The sequence below is a fragment of the Abramis brama genome (assembly GCF_963993115.1).
Source record: "Abramis brama genome assembly, chromosome: 8".
Taxonomy (NCBI): Eukaryota; Metazoa; Chordata; class Actinopteri; order Cypriniformes; family Leuciscidae; genus Abramis; species Abramis brama.
This window is the reverse complement of record NC_139970.1, coordinates 43539624-43553237: the sequence shown is the minus strand read 5'-3', so window position 1 is coordinate 43553237 and position 13614 is coordinate 43539624. Positions and strand designations below refer to the sequence as shown.

The 13614-nt window shown below is 37.5% G+C and overlaps 2 protein-coding genes across 2 annotated transcripts in view; one reads left to right on the top strand and one right to left on the bottom strand.

Annotated features, from left to right (window-relative positions):
* LOC311088376 (uncharacterized protein) overlaps nt 1–13614 on the top strand; it is a 172856-nt gene that overhangs the window by 116262 nt on the left and 42980 nt on the right. The window lies entirely within an intron of this gene.
* LOC311088384 (uncharacterized protein) lies at nt 4340–8430 on the bottom strand. Its single transcript, XM_084122448.1, has 4 exons — nt 8308–8430; nt 8068–8230; nt 7856–7980; nt 4340–7153 (listed from the first exon to the last, which is right to left on the bottom strand). The coding sequence occupies exons 1-4, from the start codon at nt 8407–8409 to the stop codon at nt 6830–6832; spliced, it is 714 nt and encodes a 237-aa protein (XP_083978574.1). The 5' UTR covers nt 8410–8430; the 3' UTR covers nt 4340–6829.

The following is a 13614-nucleotide window of genomic DNA, read 5'->3' as shown; positions in this document are numbered from 1 at the left end:
TCACGTAATACGCAATTACGTTGAAAAGGTCACGCTTGACGTGTTTACAAATGTGCGGAAGGAGGACCATATACACATTTTCAAATGTATTTGTGTCAGTTTATCGTTTAAAATGCCCATTTCGTGTGCGTATCCTGGGTGTTTTAATATTAAAAAGCCAAAAAGAACATTTTCTTCAGGACAGAAATTTTTCAAGCGTGACCTTTTCAACGTAATTGCATATTACGTGATGTCACGAACGCGCATCACAGAACAGAGCAAGGCGAACATTTGTGCTTATAAAACTTAAACTTTTTTATTTATTTTTTAAATGACCGATCGTTTCGCTAGATAAGACCCTTATTCATCGTCTGGTGTCGTTTAAAGCCCTTTGAAGCTGCACTGAAACTGTCATTTGGACCTTGAACCGTTTGGGTCCCATAATTGGACTCTATAATATGGGGGGAAATCCTGGAATGTTTTCATCAAAAACCTTAATTTCTTTTCGACTGAAGAAAGAAAGACATGGACATCTTGGATGACATGGGGGTGAGTAAATTATCAGCAAAAGTTTTTTTAAAAGTGAACTTCTCCTTTAACAAAAATACCCAGATTGCATTTTGGCGAGAGTTACCCTTTAAACATTAAATCACCGTTTTTTAATAATCACACTATACCATATCACAGTTTTGATGTTATCTCTATTAATTGTGAAGCCCATGTGTGTTTGCAAAGCTCAATTAGTGTATGAACAGAGAACACTTAGAACATTGAGTCCCGTATGTTTCCAGTCTGCACCTGCTGTTCTTAATGATGCTGATTTGCATCAAGTTGTTTCATCCTCCATTATCTGTGAGAGTGTGGTGACCGGTGGATGCTGTTTGGTTTCTCTCTGGTTGTGCTCATCCACTCCTCATTTCCCATTTCAAACACTCACAGCACATTATGTAAACTTCTGTGCCTGTTCCCTTCTCTTACCACTCAACCACATATCAGAGAAACTCTCTGCCTCATAGACCCTGTTTGCATCTGGTAGTGACATCCATCTCAAGCAATTGAAATCACAAGTGAAGTGCTAAACGTGGGGTATTGAAGACACATTTTGATCGGATCACTCAAGCCGCTTTCAGAGGTGTTCACATTATATTGTGTAGTGTAAACGGTAATGGGCTCTGATGCATCCTGGACAACAGCGACACATTAAAGATATTTAAAATGTTACAAAAGATTTCAGTTTCAAATAAACGCTGTTATTTTGAACTTTTTATTCATTAAAGTATCCCGAATCATGTATTGTATCATGGTTTCCACAAAAATATGAAGCAGCTCAACTGTTTTAAACATTGATAATAATCAGAAATGTTTCTTAGGCAGCAAATCCACATATTATAATGATTTCTGAAGGATCATGTGACACTGAAGACTGGAGTAATGATGTTGAAAATTCAGCTTTTATCACAGGAATAAATTACATTTTAAGATATATTCACATAGAAAACAGTTATTTTAAATCATTAAAATATTTCACAATATTGCAGTTTTTACTGTATGATCAAATGTAGCCCTGGTGAGGATAAGAGACTTCTTTCAGAAACATTAAAACATTTACTGATTTCAAACTCACTCTTACAGTATTTCACTACAAACTTTTTGATGTTATCAAGATGATTTATTTTGGAAATATCTTTTTTTGTGTTCCACAAAACAGACAGTGTGTCTTACTTTCTTCTGTGGATCACAAAAAAAGATATTTCCAAAATAAATCATCTTTCGGGTTCAACGGAAGAAAAAAGTCCCCAAGTTTTGGAATGACATGAGGGTGATTTTATTGAACGATATAGTGACATAGTTGCTATGACTAACAACATATCAAGTGATGTATGTAGTCACACACAATCAGAGACCATACACTTGATAAAATGCATTTGAAATGCATAATAATACCAGGTGTAAACGGGGAGAGCTTTCCATGACCCCGTTTTCACAGATTCACGTTTTTGCAGTTTACACGCTTATAATGGTATCGCTTTTTCAAAACTCGTTTTCAAAAACGTGCACTTTCAAACCTACCTCAAAGTTTGCGTTCTCAGGCCACCAAAACGCCATTGTCGTGTAAATGATCAGCCAGAATGCATTAAAAGTTTTCTGTTTTCAGTTACAAACGGTGTCATTTAAGCGGCCCTAATGATTTTTACACTGAAAATGAATCAATTCAAAACTTACTTAAGCTAGACGGTGACTTTCTTCCAGAGCTGTTGTACAGCCAAAACAATCTTTGTTGCATTCATTTCCTATTATCACTGTAAAGCTGCTTGGAAAAATTTGTATTGTAAAAAGCACTATATAAATGAAGATGACTTGACCTCTGCAGTGCAAAAAGAGGCATGTGTACATAGTGTAATTCTACCATTTCATTTTAGTAGTATTGGTGCCTAGATTAGCAATGCCAGCATTAGAGTTCCTGTAGTCAAACTGTGGGTCAGGCAGAGCCAGGCATTCAGTGAGGTGTCTCTATATCCGGAGGGAAATCACCCCCTCACCCTCATATATCCATGACCAGAAACACCATGGGGCGGATTAGTCACGCCTAGGCCCGCTCGTATTTACATTAGCAGTGGATTTCACACCATGATCTCTACTCCACCTCTGTCTTACAGTCACGCATTTCAGCTGCTTCAGACCAATCGCCTCGGGTGGTCCTGCGTACAAACATTTGTAAGAGCTGAGCTTTAGAAAAACGAGCCGTGCCACTTTTCCGACCGAAAATGCACAGCTTATCATGCAATTCAGTCATGTGTGCTGACACCTCTATTTTTGTCATATTGTGTGTTTTCCAGAGGACCAGATCCCTCATGGCTTCCCGACCATAAACATTGGTCCACAGCTGAAGGTGGTGGAGCGAACGCGCACTGCAACCCTGCTTTGTGCCGCCAGCGGGAACCCCGATCCAGAGATCTCCTGGTTCAAAGACTTCCTACCTGTCGACATTAACAGCAGCAATGGACGAATCAAGCAACTCCGTTCAGGTAAAAAGAACCCTGCGAACACACAAAAGCCGACAAAGCTTGAAGAATAAACTATAATAAGTGCACTCGCTTTTTTGCAAAGATGATGATTGCTTACATTGATGCCGGCGTCCCCTGATGAACATGCATCATTTTTTTAACCTCGACAACAACAAAGACAATATAGAGCCCAACAAGATATTTTCCCATTTATTTTCCCCATAGGGATTTCAGAAAATTCTTCAATAAAGAATTCTAAGCCTTGAACCAAACCAGCTCCCAGATGAATCACATTGCAACACTTAAAAGAAACATAAAAAAGAGGCAACGGTTCAATACTTATTTCATAAGGGATCGATGGAATTGAATCAGAAAAGACAATACAAAATGATTGCCTGTGCACTGCAGTCAAAACATTTTTCCCTGGCAGTTGATGACAAGATGAAAACCCCCTAGACATTTGTTACCGATTTGTGCACTAAGCTCTCAGGCAGAGGTGATTTATGATGATTGGTGTGCAGATCTTTATGAACAGAGATGTGTCAGGCTGATAATTTATTTCTCCTCAGTAAGATAATGGATGTCCAGCTCAGCTGCTGTTTAAAGTCTTAAATACAGCCAGGATTGATAGCGACTGTCTCTCGACTGCCGGTGAATAGAGAACTCTAACTTCCAACTGCTCTTTAAGGGGAAACATTAACACATACTTGAGTTTTCTCCCTCTAGCCATAGTGAAGATATAGTAAATTCCTACTATTCTTCATTATGCTCATGCTACACTGCAGACTCTGCCCAAACATCAACCTGGGCTTTCTGAGGGTCCCAGTGTACGCCAGGCTCTCTGTAAACTGCTGATGGCTTTGGACCACAATCCACACAGTTTACACACAGCAAAATCCCCAGTGTTAAATCAACACCTACAGTGTCAAATTTAACACCAGCCAAGTGTGTATATGTGTCCACACTACACAGTGTTACATTTACACTTTTTAAAGTGTTAATTTTTTAACACTCATTTTCTGTTAATTCAACACTGTTTGTTGTTAAAAGTTAGCACTATTCAACACTTAACATTGTTGTTTTTACACCACACTAGTGTTAGTGTTAAATTACAGTGTTATTGAGTAATACTTTTTATTTTACACCAACACCAGTGTAGTGTGAATACAACAACATTAAGTGTTAAAATACTGTTCAGCAATAACACTATAGGGTGTTAATACCAATAGGCTACCTCTAGAACTGCTTCCAATCCTAATAAAGACAAATGGCAGAAAATATCACAAAAATACTTTAAGGTACACCACATTTATTTTTTGAAACAATAAACATTCACCTTTCACATTTAAACATTTAAGACTTGTCAAACTTTTGCAGTTAATTGCACTCCGAAACAAAACTACAATATGGTACAATGTAATGACTTTCATCATCTCCATATGAAAACTGTCTGTCATATGGTCTGTAATATAACAGGTCAGATACACAAATGACAGTAAAAACATCATCAACCTCCTCAATACAAAATGCATGCACATGCTCATTAAAATACATTGTAGTAACCTTACTAGTCAAAAGGAATGCTTGCTCATCCTTCAAAACAATATTAACTATCTTATTAAAAACTGGCATTTCATTTTCAACAGCAGAACAAACATACATTCCAACTTGGTATTCAGTTCCAAAGTGTTTTACCCAAGATGTCGTCGAAATAGTTGACACATTGAAAGCTTCAATTAAAACTTCACTACCTTCCAGACTGCAAGTAGAGACCACATGAACAGGACCAAACTGAAATCTTTTAAAATAAAAATTCTCCCAATGAAAGGCCAACTGACTCTGATGTTTCTTTACCAGTGTTTTGGTTATATTTTTGAAGTTCTTAACAGACCTCTTAAAGAAGTTGTGTTTACCTTCAAATCTCATACACCATACATGTATTAGTGGACCTTTTTTTCCTAATACACCTGGGATAATGAATCATCAGATGATGCTTTGGTATCAGACGTTTTTCTGGAAACAGAGACTTGAAAAGTTTATGATGATCAAAAATTAAATGTTTCAAAACATAGGTCATACCATCGGTTACAGTTTGTGAGAATACAATGTTCACAATTTGAATCAATAGTAGTATCAAATTCCAATAACTATTGTCTCTGTCAACTAGATCTCCAAAAATCAAAGGGGTATTGCGCAGGAGGCACCACGACTGAATCGCATTGAGGCCAAGGTCATTGCTCCCATCATCGACTTTGACTCCACTTGGTCTGTTCTTTCTCTCACTGTATCCATAGTTAAAGCTCTGAATCCGTTCTTTAAGGCTGTTTACAGACATGCAGTCTGTAACTAGGTACTGAAATAGGAGCTTTAACTCATACTGTACAACCCCTTCAAGTAAATCGTGCATAATGTCAACAGCAAAATTGTCTGAGGAATGGAAAAACTGCAATGAATTGAGAGGACAAGTCCTCTTAACAACAAACATTGAAACAAGAGTGGGATCTTGTGCCAGAGCATTGCAATGTTCTAAGTAGAGTTCCTTTATGCGGAGAATCACGCCTGGATCATCCTCACTGAAGACTGACTGCAACTTTGTTTTATCAGTTAAGCAAAATCGGCAACAGTAGGTTGCACTGAATGACTCAACCATGCCAAAAAGTCCATGTATAGCTAAATTGTCACCAGTAACCTGAATAACTGAACCCTTTAATGAAGCATCTGAAAAGGGTACACAGATACCCTCAGTCTCAAGAGTTTTTAGATCGTCAACGAGAGGCTGGAGGATTGGACCAAAGCCATATTTTTTTAAGTCCTCTGAATGAAAAAGAGCCACAAGATGTATGTTCATCAAAACGGAATTGAGCTTGGGGGGCAGATTTCTTAAAATGAAATAAACACAACCAAGTTTGTGAATCCCTTTTTTTGATCCGAGCGGATTTGCGGTTTCGAAGTCGTCATAATATAGTTGTATCTGAAGAGCATGTTCTTTGTGTCCAAATAATGTATGGTTTTGAAAATATGAACCATCATTAATGTCTCTGTAAATGCCATCTTGATGAAGCTTTTCTTGCTGGAAACAGTGGCAAAGTTCAGAGTTGGTGAACAGAGACTCAAGAGTTCTTAAAATGGGAACATACATACATGTATCATTCACGGGGACTTGGCTGTATACACCTGTAGTTTTATCTCTGCGCACATCGTAACGCACACCGAGAACATATTCTACTGGTTCAACGATTTTCCATTTATTCTCAAAGTGTTTTTGCCTCTTTGCTTCAGTATTGAGGAGTGAGAAAGGATTTTCAAGCTGCTGAAAACACTCTTCAACTTTGTCCAGGGTTTCCCTAGATGCCTCTGACGAAATGCATTTAAGAACAGCATCTTGTGCTTGAGCATGAACATCACTGACAAGTTCCTCCATAGAACCAACTAAACATTGAACAGTACTTTCAGAAACTCCAGATGCTTGTACCTGAGCAACAATAGAGCTACACATATCGAATAGCTGCCTATTGTCAACAGGAGTCGGGAAAGAGACAGGAGGATCCTCACTTTGCTGTGAATTATAAACGGGTAGAATGTCAACCCTTCCCAAGCTGTCAACAACATCTGAAGTAAAACAGTCTCCAGCAGCACAGTTTCCATGCACTCTTAAATGTTTCTTAAAACCGTAATATGTATAGAACACTGATGAACAACCAGGTTCGCCACATTTCAAACGCAGTGAACGCCCTGGGTACAAACCATGGTGAAACTTCAGATGCTGAAATAAAGCAGAACAACTTCTGTGGTGTACCTTGCAAATGTAACATGAGAACATGTTTCAGGAAGACTGCAAAAAGTATTCAAATCTCTGTGTTGTGAATTCTCACTCGAATTTCCTTGACCCTTGGACTCTCCTTGGCACTGCCCACATCAATGCCATATACGGTTGTTTGGATGAAAGTGAAGAAGTTGCACAAGGCCTCATCGTAGGATACAGCAAACACAAAGTGTGTCTTAAAGAGTTCGTCGAAGGCTGCAACAGCTGTCTGCGTTGTGCAGGGTATGGCCTTCTGGTCCAGGATGATGTAAAACTTCTGGATACTACTCCTCTTTTCCCCAACACAAAGGAGGAAGGGCTGTGTTGATCCAACTTGGTCAAGGAATGTCACAAAGCTCGTTCCCACCTAAGACAGGAGAGATATGAAACTTTTGTTCAGCCCAACAGACAGGTCTTACATTTTCAACTTCAAATATACTTTCATCCTCAGTTGCAAGGGGGACAACCTATGTAATGTTACTTGAAAGCACAATGTTTCTTCCTGGTTTCTCATTGGTTCTCGCAAGTCAAGCAAACATGCTTTAGCATCAGCTTACCATATCTGGTGTGTCCGAGTTGATGAATGTTTATATGTGAATAAAATTCATTAGAAAAAAATAGAGTCCCTTCAGAAAATTGGATTAAATCAATGGATTAGTTTTAAATGTTTCTATAAAATTGACAGAAGCGTTGAAGTGGTAGTTGCGTAGACTGTCAGAAATCTGTCAGATTTCATAAAAAAAAAAAAAAAAAAAAAAAATGAAGCCTGTTCTGAAGATGAACACATCTTATGCTGCATTCACACCGAATGTGAATTGAGTGTCAAATTCACATCTAGTTGGATGCTTGAACATTTTCGCTCAAATTGCGTTTGGTGTGAATGCAGCACAAGAGGTTTGGAACGATTTAAGGGGGAGTAAATTATGACCGAATTAAAATTTTTGGGTTAACCCTTTAAACTGGTTGTACTTCAGTATTTTGACTCAAGTATTATAAGTACCTCTAGACTAGATTAACTGTTGGCAGACAAACAAAAATGCAACAATGTTAAAAGGCTACTAGGACAAACCTTCATGAACTTGACCACATGATCAGCAGCTTCAGTAGCACTGATTTTCCCAGTCTTCCTTCCTTTGATGGTTGGAGGTAAGAGATGAACAAGCAGCAGAATAGCTGCCACGTCACTGTCCCATCCTAGTCGTACAGAATTGTAACACCCCAACCCATGAGTATGCAGTCAAAATAGTAAACACACACACACACTACACTCACCACACTCACCATAATCAGACTCCTCTTGAGCAGACCGGAGGTCATCCACATATGCACCAGTGCTTAGGTTTTTGTAGTCAGCTATTATCCTAGGCTTATAGAATGTTGGCCATTTCGCAATGAACTTGCCTGAGACTTCCTCTCCAAAGAGCATTGTGAAGTCTTGCTCAATCTAGTACAAAGAGAAAACATGTTAATAACAATTATAAAACACAATTAGAACATCAAGATAATTGCATTATTTCTTACCAAGCCTGGTGTATCTAAGAATCGGGGAAAGTAATCCAGGATGTGTGAAGACTTGTCTGGATCATGCATCATATTCTGTCTGTACTTGAACGTCGCCTTCATTCTCTCCTTAACAATTGATTGGTCTGTCGAATGCTTCATTACAGATAAAGCTTCTCTGCACTGATCACCTGACAGCTGCTCAACTGTTGAAGATGTCTCACGCAGGGTCTTGGGGCCATCTTTGTAAACAGACTTTGATGTCCTCCTCGAGTTACTTCCTGTGTTTCGCTGAACAGTTTTTAGTCTGTAGGCAAGGTAACCCTGTCCACTAAGTGGATCATAGTAGTGTTCCTGTAAAAAAGAAGTTTTACAGAAATCTTAGTTTAATGCATTCAAAACAAATATGGTAGTCGGGGCTGGGCGGTATGACAGTATACTGTATATCGTTACCACTAGGGGTGGAACGGTACATATATTCGTATTTAACCCAAACGGCACGGGCGTCACGGTTCTGTGCATGAATTTACATGAAGAATACACGGTATAAAATTAAATAAAACTCGCGAGATCAGCTCTCTGCAGAAAAAGCAGCCAATTACAATTCCCTTGTTGTACAGTCTACCGAAGTTAATGAAAATTTTATGATAATAATAATAATATTCAAGTTGTACCGGCAAAAGTGCGTGTTCAGTGATGATAGCGAGTGTCACGACTCACAAATCACCACAGCAATCAACAAACCTTAACCTTGTTTCGAAACATTTCACCTGCTGGTACTTTCACTTTTGCCGCAGAGACCCTTATGTCCTATAAATGTGTCGTAGCCTATTTTTGATAATCCGTGCAGATTTCAGTTGATGAATTTGTTTAAAGTTATTAATAACAAAACATGAATTAATGAGAAAGAAAAGAGCAGGATGTGCTTTATATTGAAAAGAAATATTAAAAGCACGATAAGTCGCGAAAGAGAACTGAACTCTACTGACAGGATGCTGTGCACGCGCTCCGAGCGCAACACGGACAAGCATAGTATCTTTTGTCTTCAGTTGCGCACCTAAACGGCCAAATAAACACAGAATATATCAAAATGCCAAGTCGAGTATTCACGTAAACACAGTAGATTTAAGTACTGTGTGCATTCACTCTCTCTCACACATGCACACAAAGATTTATGCTCATCAGTTGGTAACTCAACCTCACAGTGAAAGTAGTGCACAATTAAATCCATATTGCAACTTATTTATTGCTTGCTGAATATTTGTTTGCTTTTAGTTGTCTATGGACCTAATAATTACTGTTGAAATTTTATTGAAAAAAAGCAGGTCTTTAATAATAATAATTTTATATTATTTTTTTACTGTGGCTCTTTTGGAAAAATGCATTACCCAAAAATAAAAAAAAGGCTCTTTGGCCTGAGACATGCACAATAAAAAAAAATTGCCTTCTGCATTTTTGATTTGCTTTTCCCTCCATTGTACCGAACCGTGATGTCTGAACCGAGGTATGAACCGAACTGTGACTTCTGTGTACCGTTCCACCCATAGTTACCACGGTATAAAATGTCCACGTAACAGATTTTTTGAATCCATGTATACCGCAACATGTAAATAAGTGGGGGTGGTTCACTGACGTGCAGTGTACTAAAGACTGAGACACTGCGATTTGTCTGTAATGCTCAGTCACTCGCAAAATATGATATTTTTGCCATAACACCCACCCCTACCGTGAAACAGAATTTTGATCATTTTTGATCACCCCTAATGGTAATCGTGCTCCTTTAAAAAGGTGACCATGTACAATATGTCAGTTCACTAAATACTCACATATCCAGTTGGTGAGCACTTGTCCTTTAAATTGGGGAAAGGGTCACTATTCCAAGTGCGTATGTTATGCGTATATTGACTGGTGGGATCCTCCTGTATGACAAGATAAAGATTGAAAACAAGATTTGTCTGAAATGTTATTTATTAACATTTTACATGATTGGCTAATAAGAATATTAATATTAATTATTAATATAATATTAATAAATTTATGTTAATTGACATTCATGAGTTGTTTTATTTAAACTAAATTTAACAGTGCAACTGACCAGGATAAAAGAGGAACAGAGTGGACATGTTTATACTTTATTTTAAGAACTAAATTGTAGATGTTTTTATCAGTTACTTACCCATGACTCTCTACCATATCCGCCACAAGGATGTTGACTAGCTTTTTTCGAGTTTGATCAGACAGGCTATTGGTTTGGTTGTACTCATTCAATATAGCGGAGCCTCCTGGTTTTGAGTGCAGAGCTGCACACACCAGCTGTAACATAGATCATGTAAAAACACTTTCTTAAAATCTTAAAATAGTTGATATTTTATGAACAACCTTAAAAAAAAGAAAGAAAAAATGACTTGCATCTTTTGCCAAATTACAGTCAGGAGGTGCTTCTAACAGCTGTCTTTTGTGTGCCTTTGAAGACTGAGGAATTACTGAGAAGTCTGAACTTTCTGATTCCACTGATAAAAAGGACTCAGAGCAGGAGGCCTCAGATAAGTTTCTTTCAGCTGGGAGAACATTATCTTGGAATAAAAAAGTAGCACACAAGACAGGATGTTAAAAATATTGAAAATAATAATGTAGCAGATTGCAAAATCTAAGAGAAAAATGCAATCACGAAAAGTGTTGTACAGTATATGATAGGACTGTAACGATACAGTGTTATATCGCGATAAAGCAATATAAAAATGCAATGATATATATCATTGATGTAAACTATATGATTTGTGATATAGTTGTTTTAAGCAAGGCTCAACTTACGATATTTATGGTAAAATTCAAAATTTCAAACGACAGTACAAAAATGCAATAGAATGAAGAGTAAGGTAAGAAATACTACACAAATTAAAGTAATCAAATGTAAAATAACACTGGATAGTCTTCATTGTAAAAATGAAATATAGATTAATGCTTACAATTAGTTATAAAAGTTTTGTAAAAGCTAAAAAAATGTCAAAGGCATCATAAAAATAATCAATCGAAAGTCTAATCCAGATCCAAGTCTTCTGAAGACAGGATGGTTTTATATGATGAACAGATTTACACCGACATGCATACTGTAAACACGGACATGATTGCGTGACACGTGAGAATAACATGAGAGTGACTGAGTAATGCAGAATGTAAAATTTTGGATGAACTAACCATTTACAGTTTGGGAATAGTCATTTTGAGATGCTGTTCTGTGATTAGAACGGTTTGATTGCATTGATAATCTGAAGCGCACATGCTGGAACGGCACTCCTCAAAGTGAAAGCGCAAACATAATTTAAATCACCGATATCATAAGTAGTTTTAGTAGAATGTGTTTTAGATGGTTTATTTTTATAGAGCTGGTAAGTACGGAGCCACCCTGGTCCCACTTTGGTCTCACTCAAAAAAATGTATTATAACTATCTCGTGGCCTCAAGATAGTAACTCGTGGCCTCAAGATGCTATCTCCTATCTCGTGGCCTCAAGACAGTATCAAGATAGAGATTATAATTTTTTTGACAAAGTGAGACCAGGGGGGCTCTGTAGGTAAGTCCCGCCCATCCGTAAAACCCCAAGTGGACCTCTAGGTTGAAAAATCGTCAATGCAAGTGAATGTGAGAAAATAATTATTTTCTGGTCCCTTTTGAATTGTGCCATGAATGTGAACATATGTTGTCTGTGAATTTTTTATATAATTTTTCATGTTATGAGTTTGACAGTATATTGTAAGATTCTTTGGCTAGCAGTTGTGGAAAAGACATAACGGGAAAGACTACATGCCGCCTATGTGACGTCACCCCATAACACATTTTCCCTCCACTTGTCAAATCACGGTGCTAATGCTGCGATAATCTATGGAGACAGATCGAGATGCCTGTGTGTTTTGTACCCAAATGTCACCATTCAAACCAAATGGGCTGTTCTTTCTTCAGATTCCCGTCTGATGTAAAAACTAGTTGTAGTCCACAAAGTGCTCTCACACAAAGTCTAACCATATCAAACTTCTACCCACTAAATTGTAGCATTCTTCACACGAAAAATTCACAGACAACATAAGTTAACATTCATGGCAAAATTCAAACGGGACCAGAAAATAATTATTTTCTCACATTCACTTGCATTGACGATTTTTCAACCTAGAGGTCCAGTGGGGTTAGCGGAAGGGGCGGGACTTACCAGCTCTATATGTAGTGCATTAATAGTGGGAGAGGCAGGTTATAGTGAACACAGAGAGTCTGTGCATGTGCGGCTTGTCTGTGTATGAGATCCAAAGAATGCCTGCATTGAAAGCACAAGTAATGCAAAAGTAAAAAAAATTCAGTAACATCCCTTTATTAAACTACTATATGATGTTGAATGTAATGTATAATAACGCAAAGGTGGAAAATGTGTGGGTCCAGATAATAATCACATAATAATATTATTTTAATAATAAGTAATAATATTAATTATTTGGCTTAAAATATTGCAATAGTATCGTATAGAGTTCAGTATCGTGATTTGTATCAAATCGTGACATAAGTGTATCGTCACACCTCTATATAAACAATGTGTATACAACCATGATAGATTTCATGTAAACATGACAGAATGTTGTTTAAGTTTTATACCAGACTTCTCTCCATCCAAAACCTTGAAAGAAACCTTCGATGACCTCACCAACTCGTCAAAAATATCTGCATCCACATCAACTCCTGCAGAGTCTTTCAGGATAACCTTAGATCCGTTTGGCAGGTTGAACTTGGACGAAGCTAAAAGAAGAAACAAATACACTTAAATATCAAGTTCAAAAGCATTACAGTGAATAAAACTATACATTTTTTAATGTAAATTGTTGCCTAATATTACAGTACAGTAATATTACAGTATAAAATGACTGAAACGACAGTTTAACTTTCGAGATGGAAATAAATACATAAAGATTTAAATATAAACTTACCTTCACAAATAAACTGGTGGTAATCAAAGCGGTCATCTTTCTCTGGGATTCTGACCCATTTCAGACTCCCCTCAAACTCCACCTGAACCAGCATTTCTTAGGAATGAAGCACACCTCTCTGTGTTAGCCTTAGACAGCCACGTGTAACGTTATCTAGTTAGTTGATTTGGTGTTTCACCAAGCTTGCATAGGCCTAATGTTATATTGCATTTATAACATTCAACTCTTTCTGGGATGTTAGCCATCTAACTTAGCTGATTCATTCACTTGTAGCTTTGCCTATCAGTGTACTATGAAACTTAAAATCGATTTTCTTTGGTCGATAATGATATAACTCGCAAAACAATTTGTGAGATAATGGAAGT

Coding starts and splice junctions, on each gene's coding strand:
- LOC311088384 (XM_084122448.1), bottom strand. CDS start 8,409: ATGAAGGCGACGTTCAAGTACAGACAGAATATGATGCATGATCCAGAC. Junction 7,981..8,067: donor TCAAGAGGAGTCTGATTATG/GTGAGTGTGGTG, acceptor CTGTACGACTAG/GATGGGACAGTGACGTGGCA. Junction 7,154..7,855: donor ATGTGGTCAAGTTCATGAAG/GTTTGTCCTAGT, acceptor CTCCTGTCTTAG/GTGGGAACGAGCTTTGTGAC.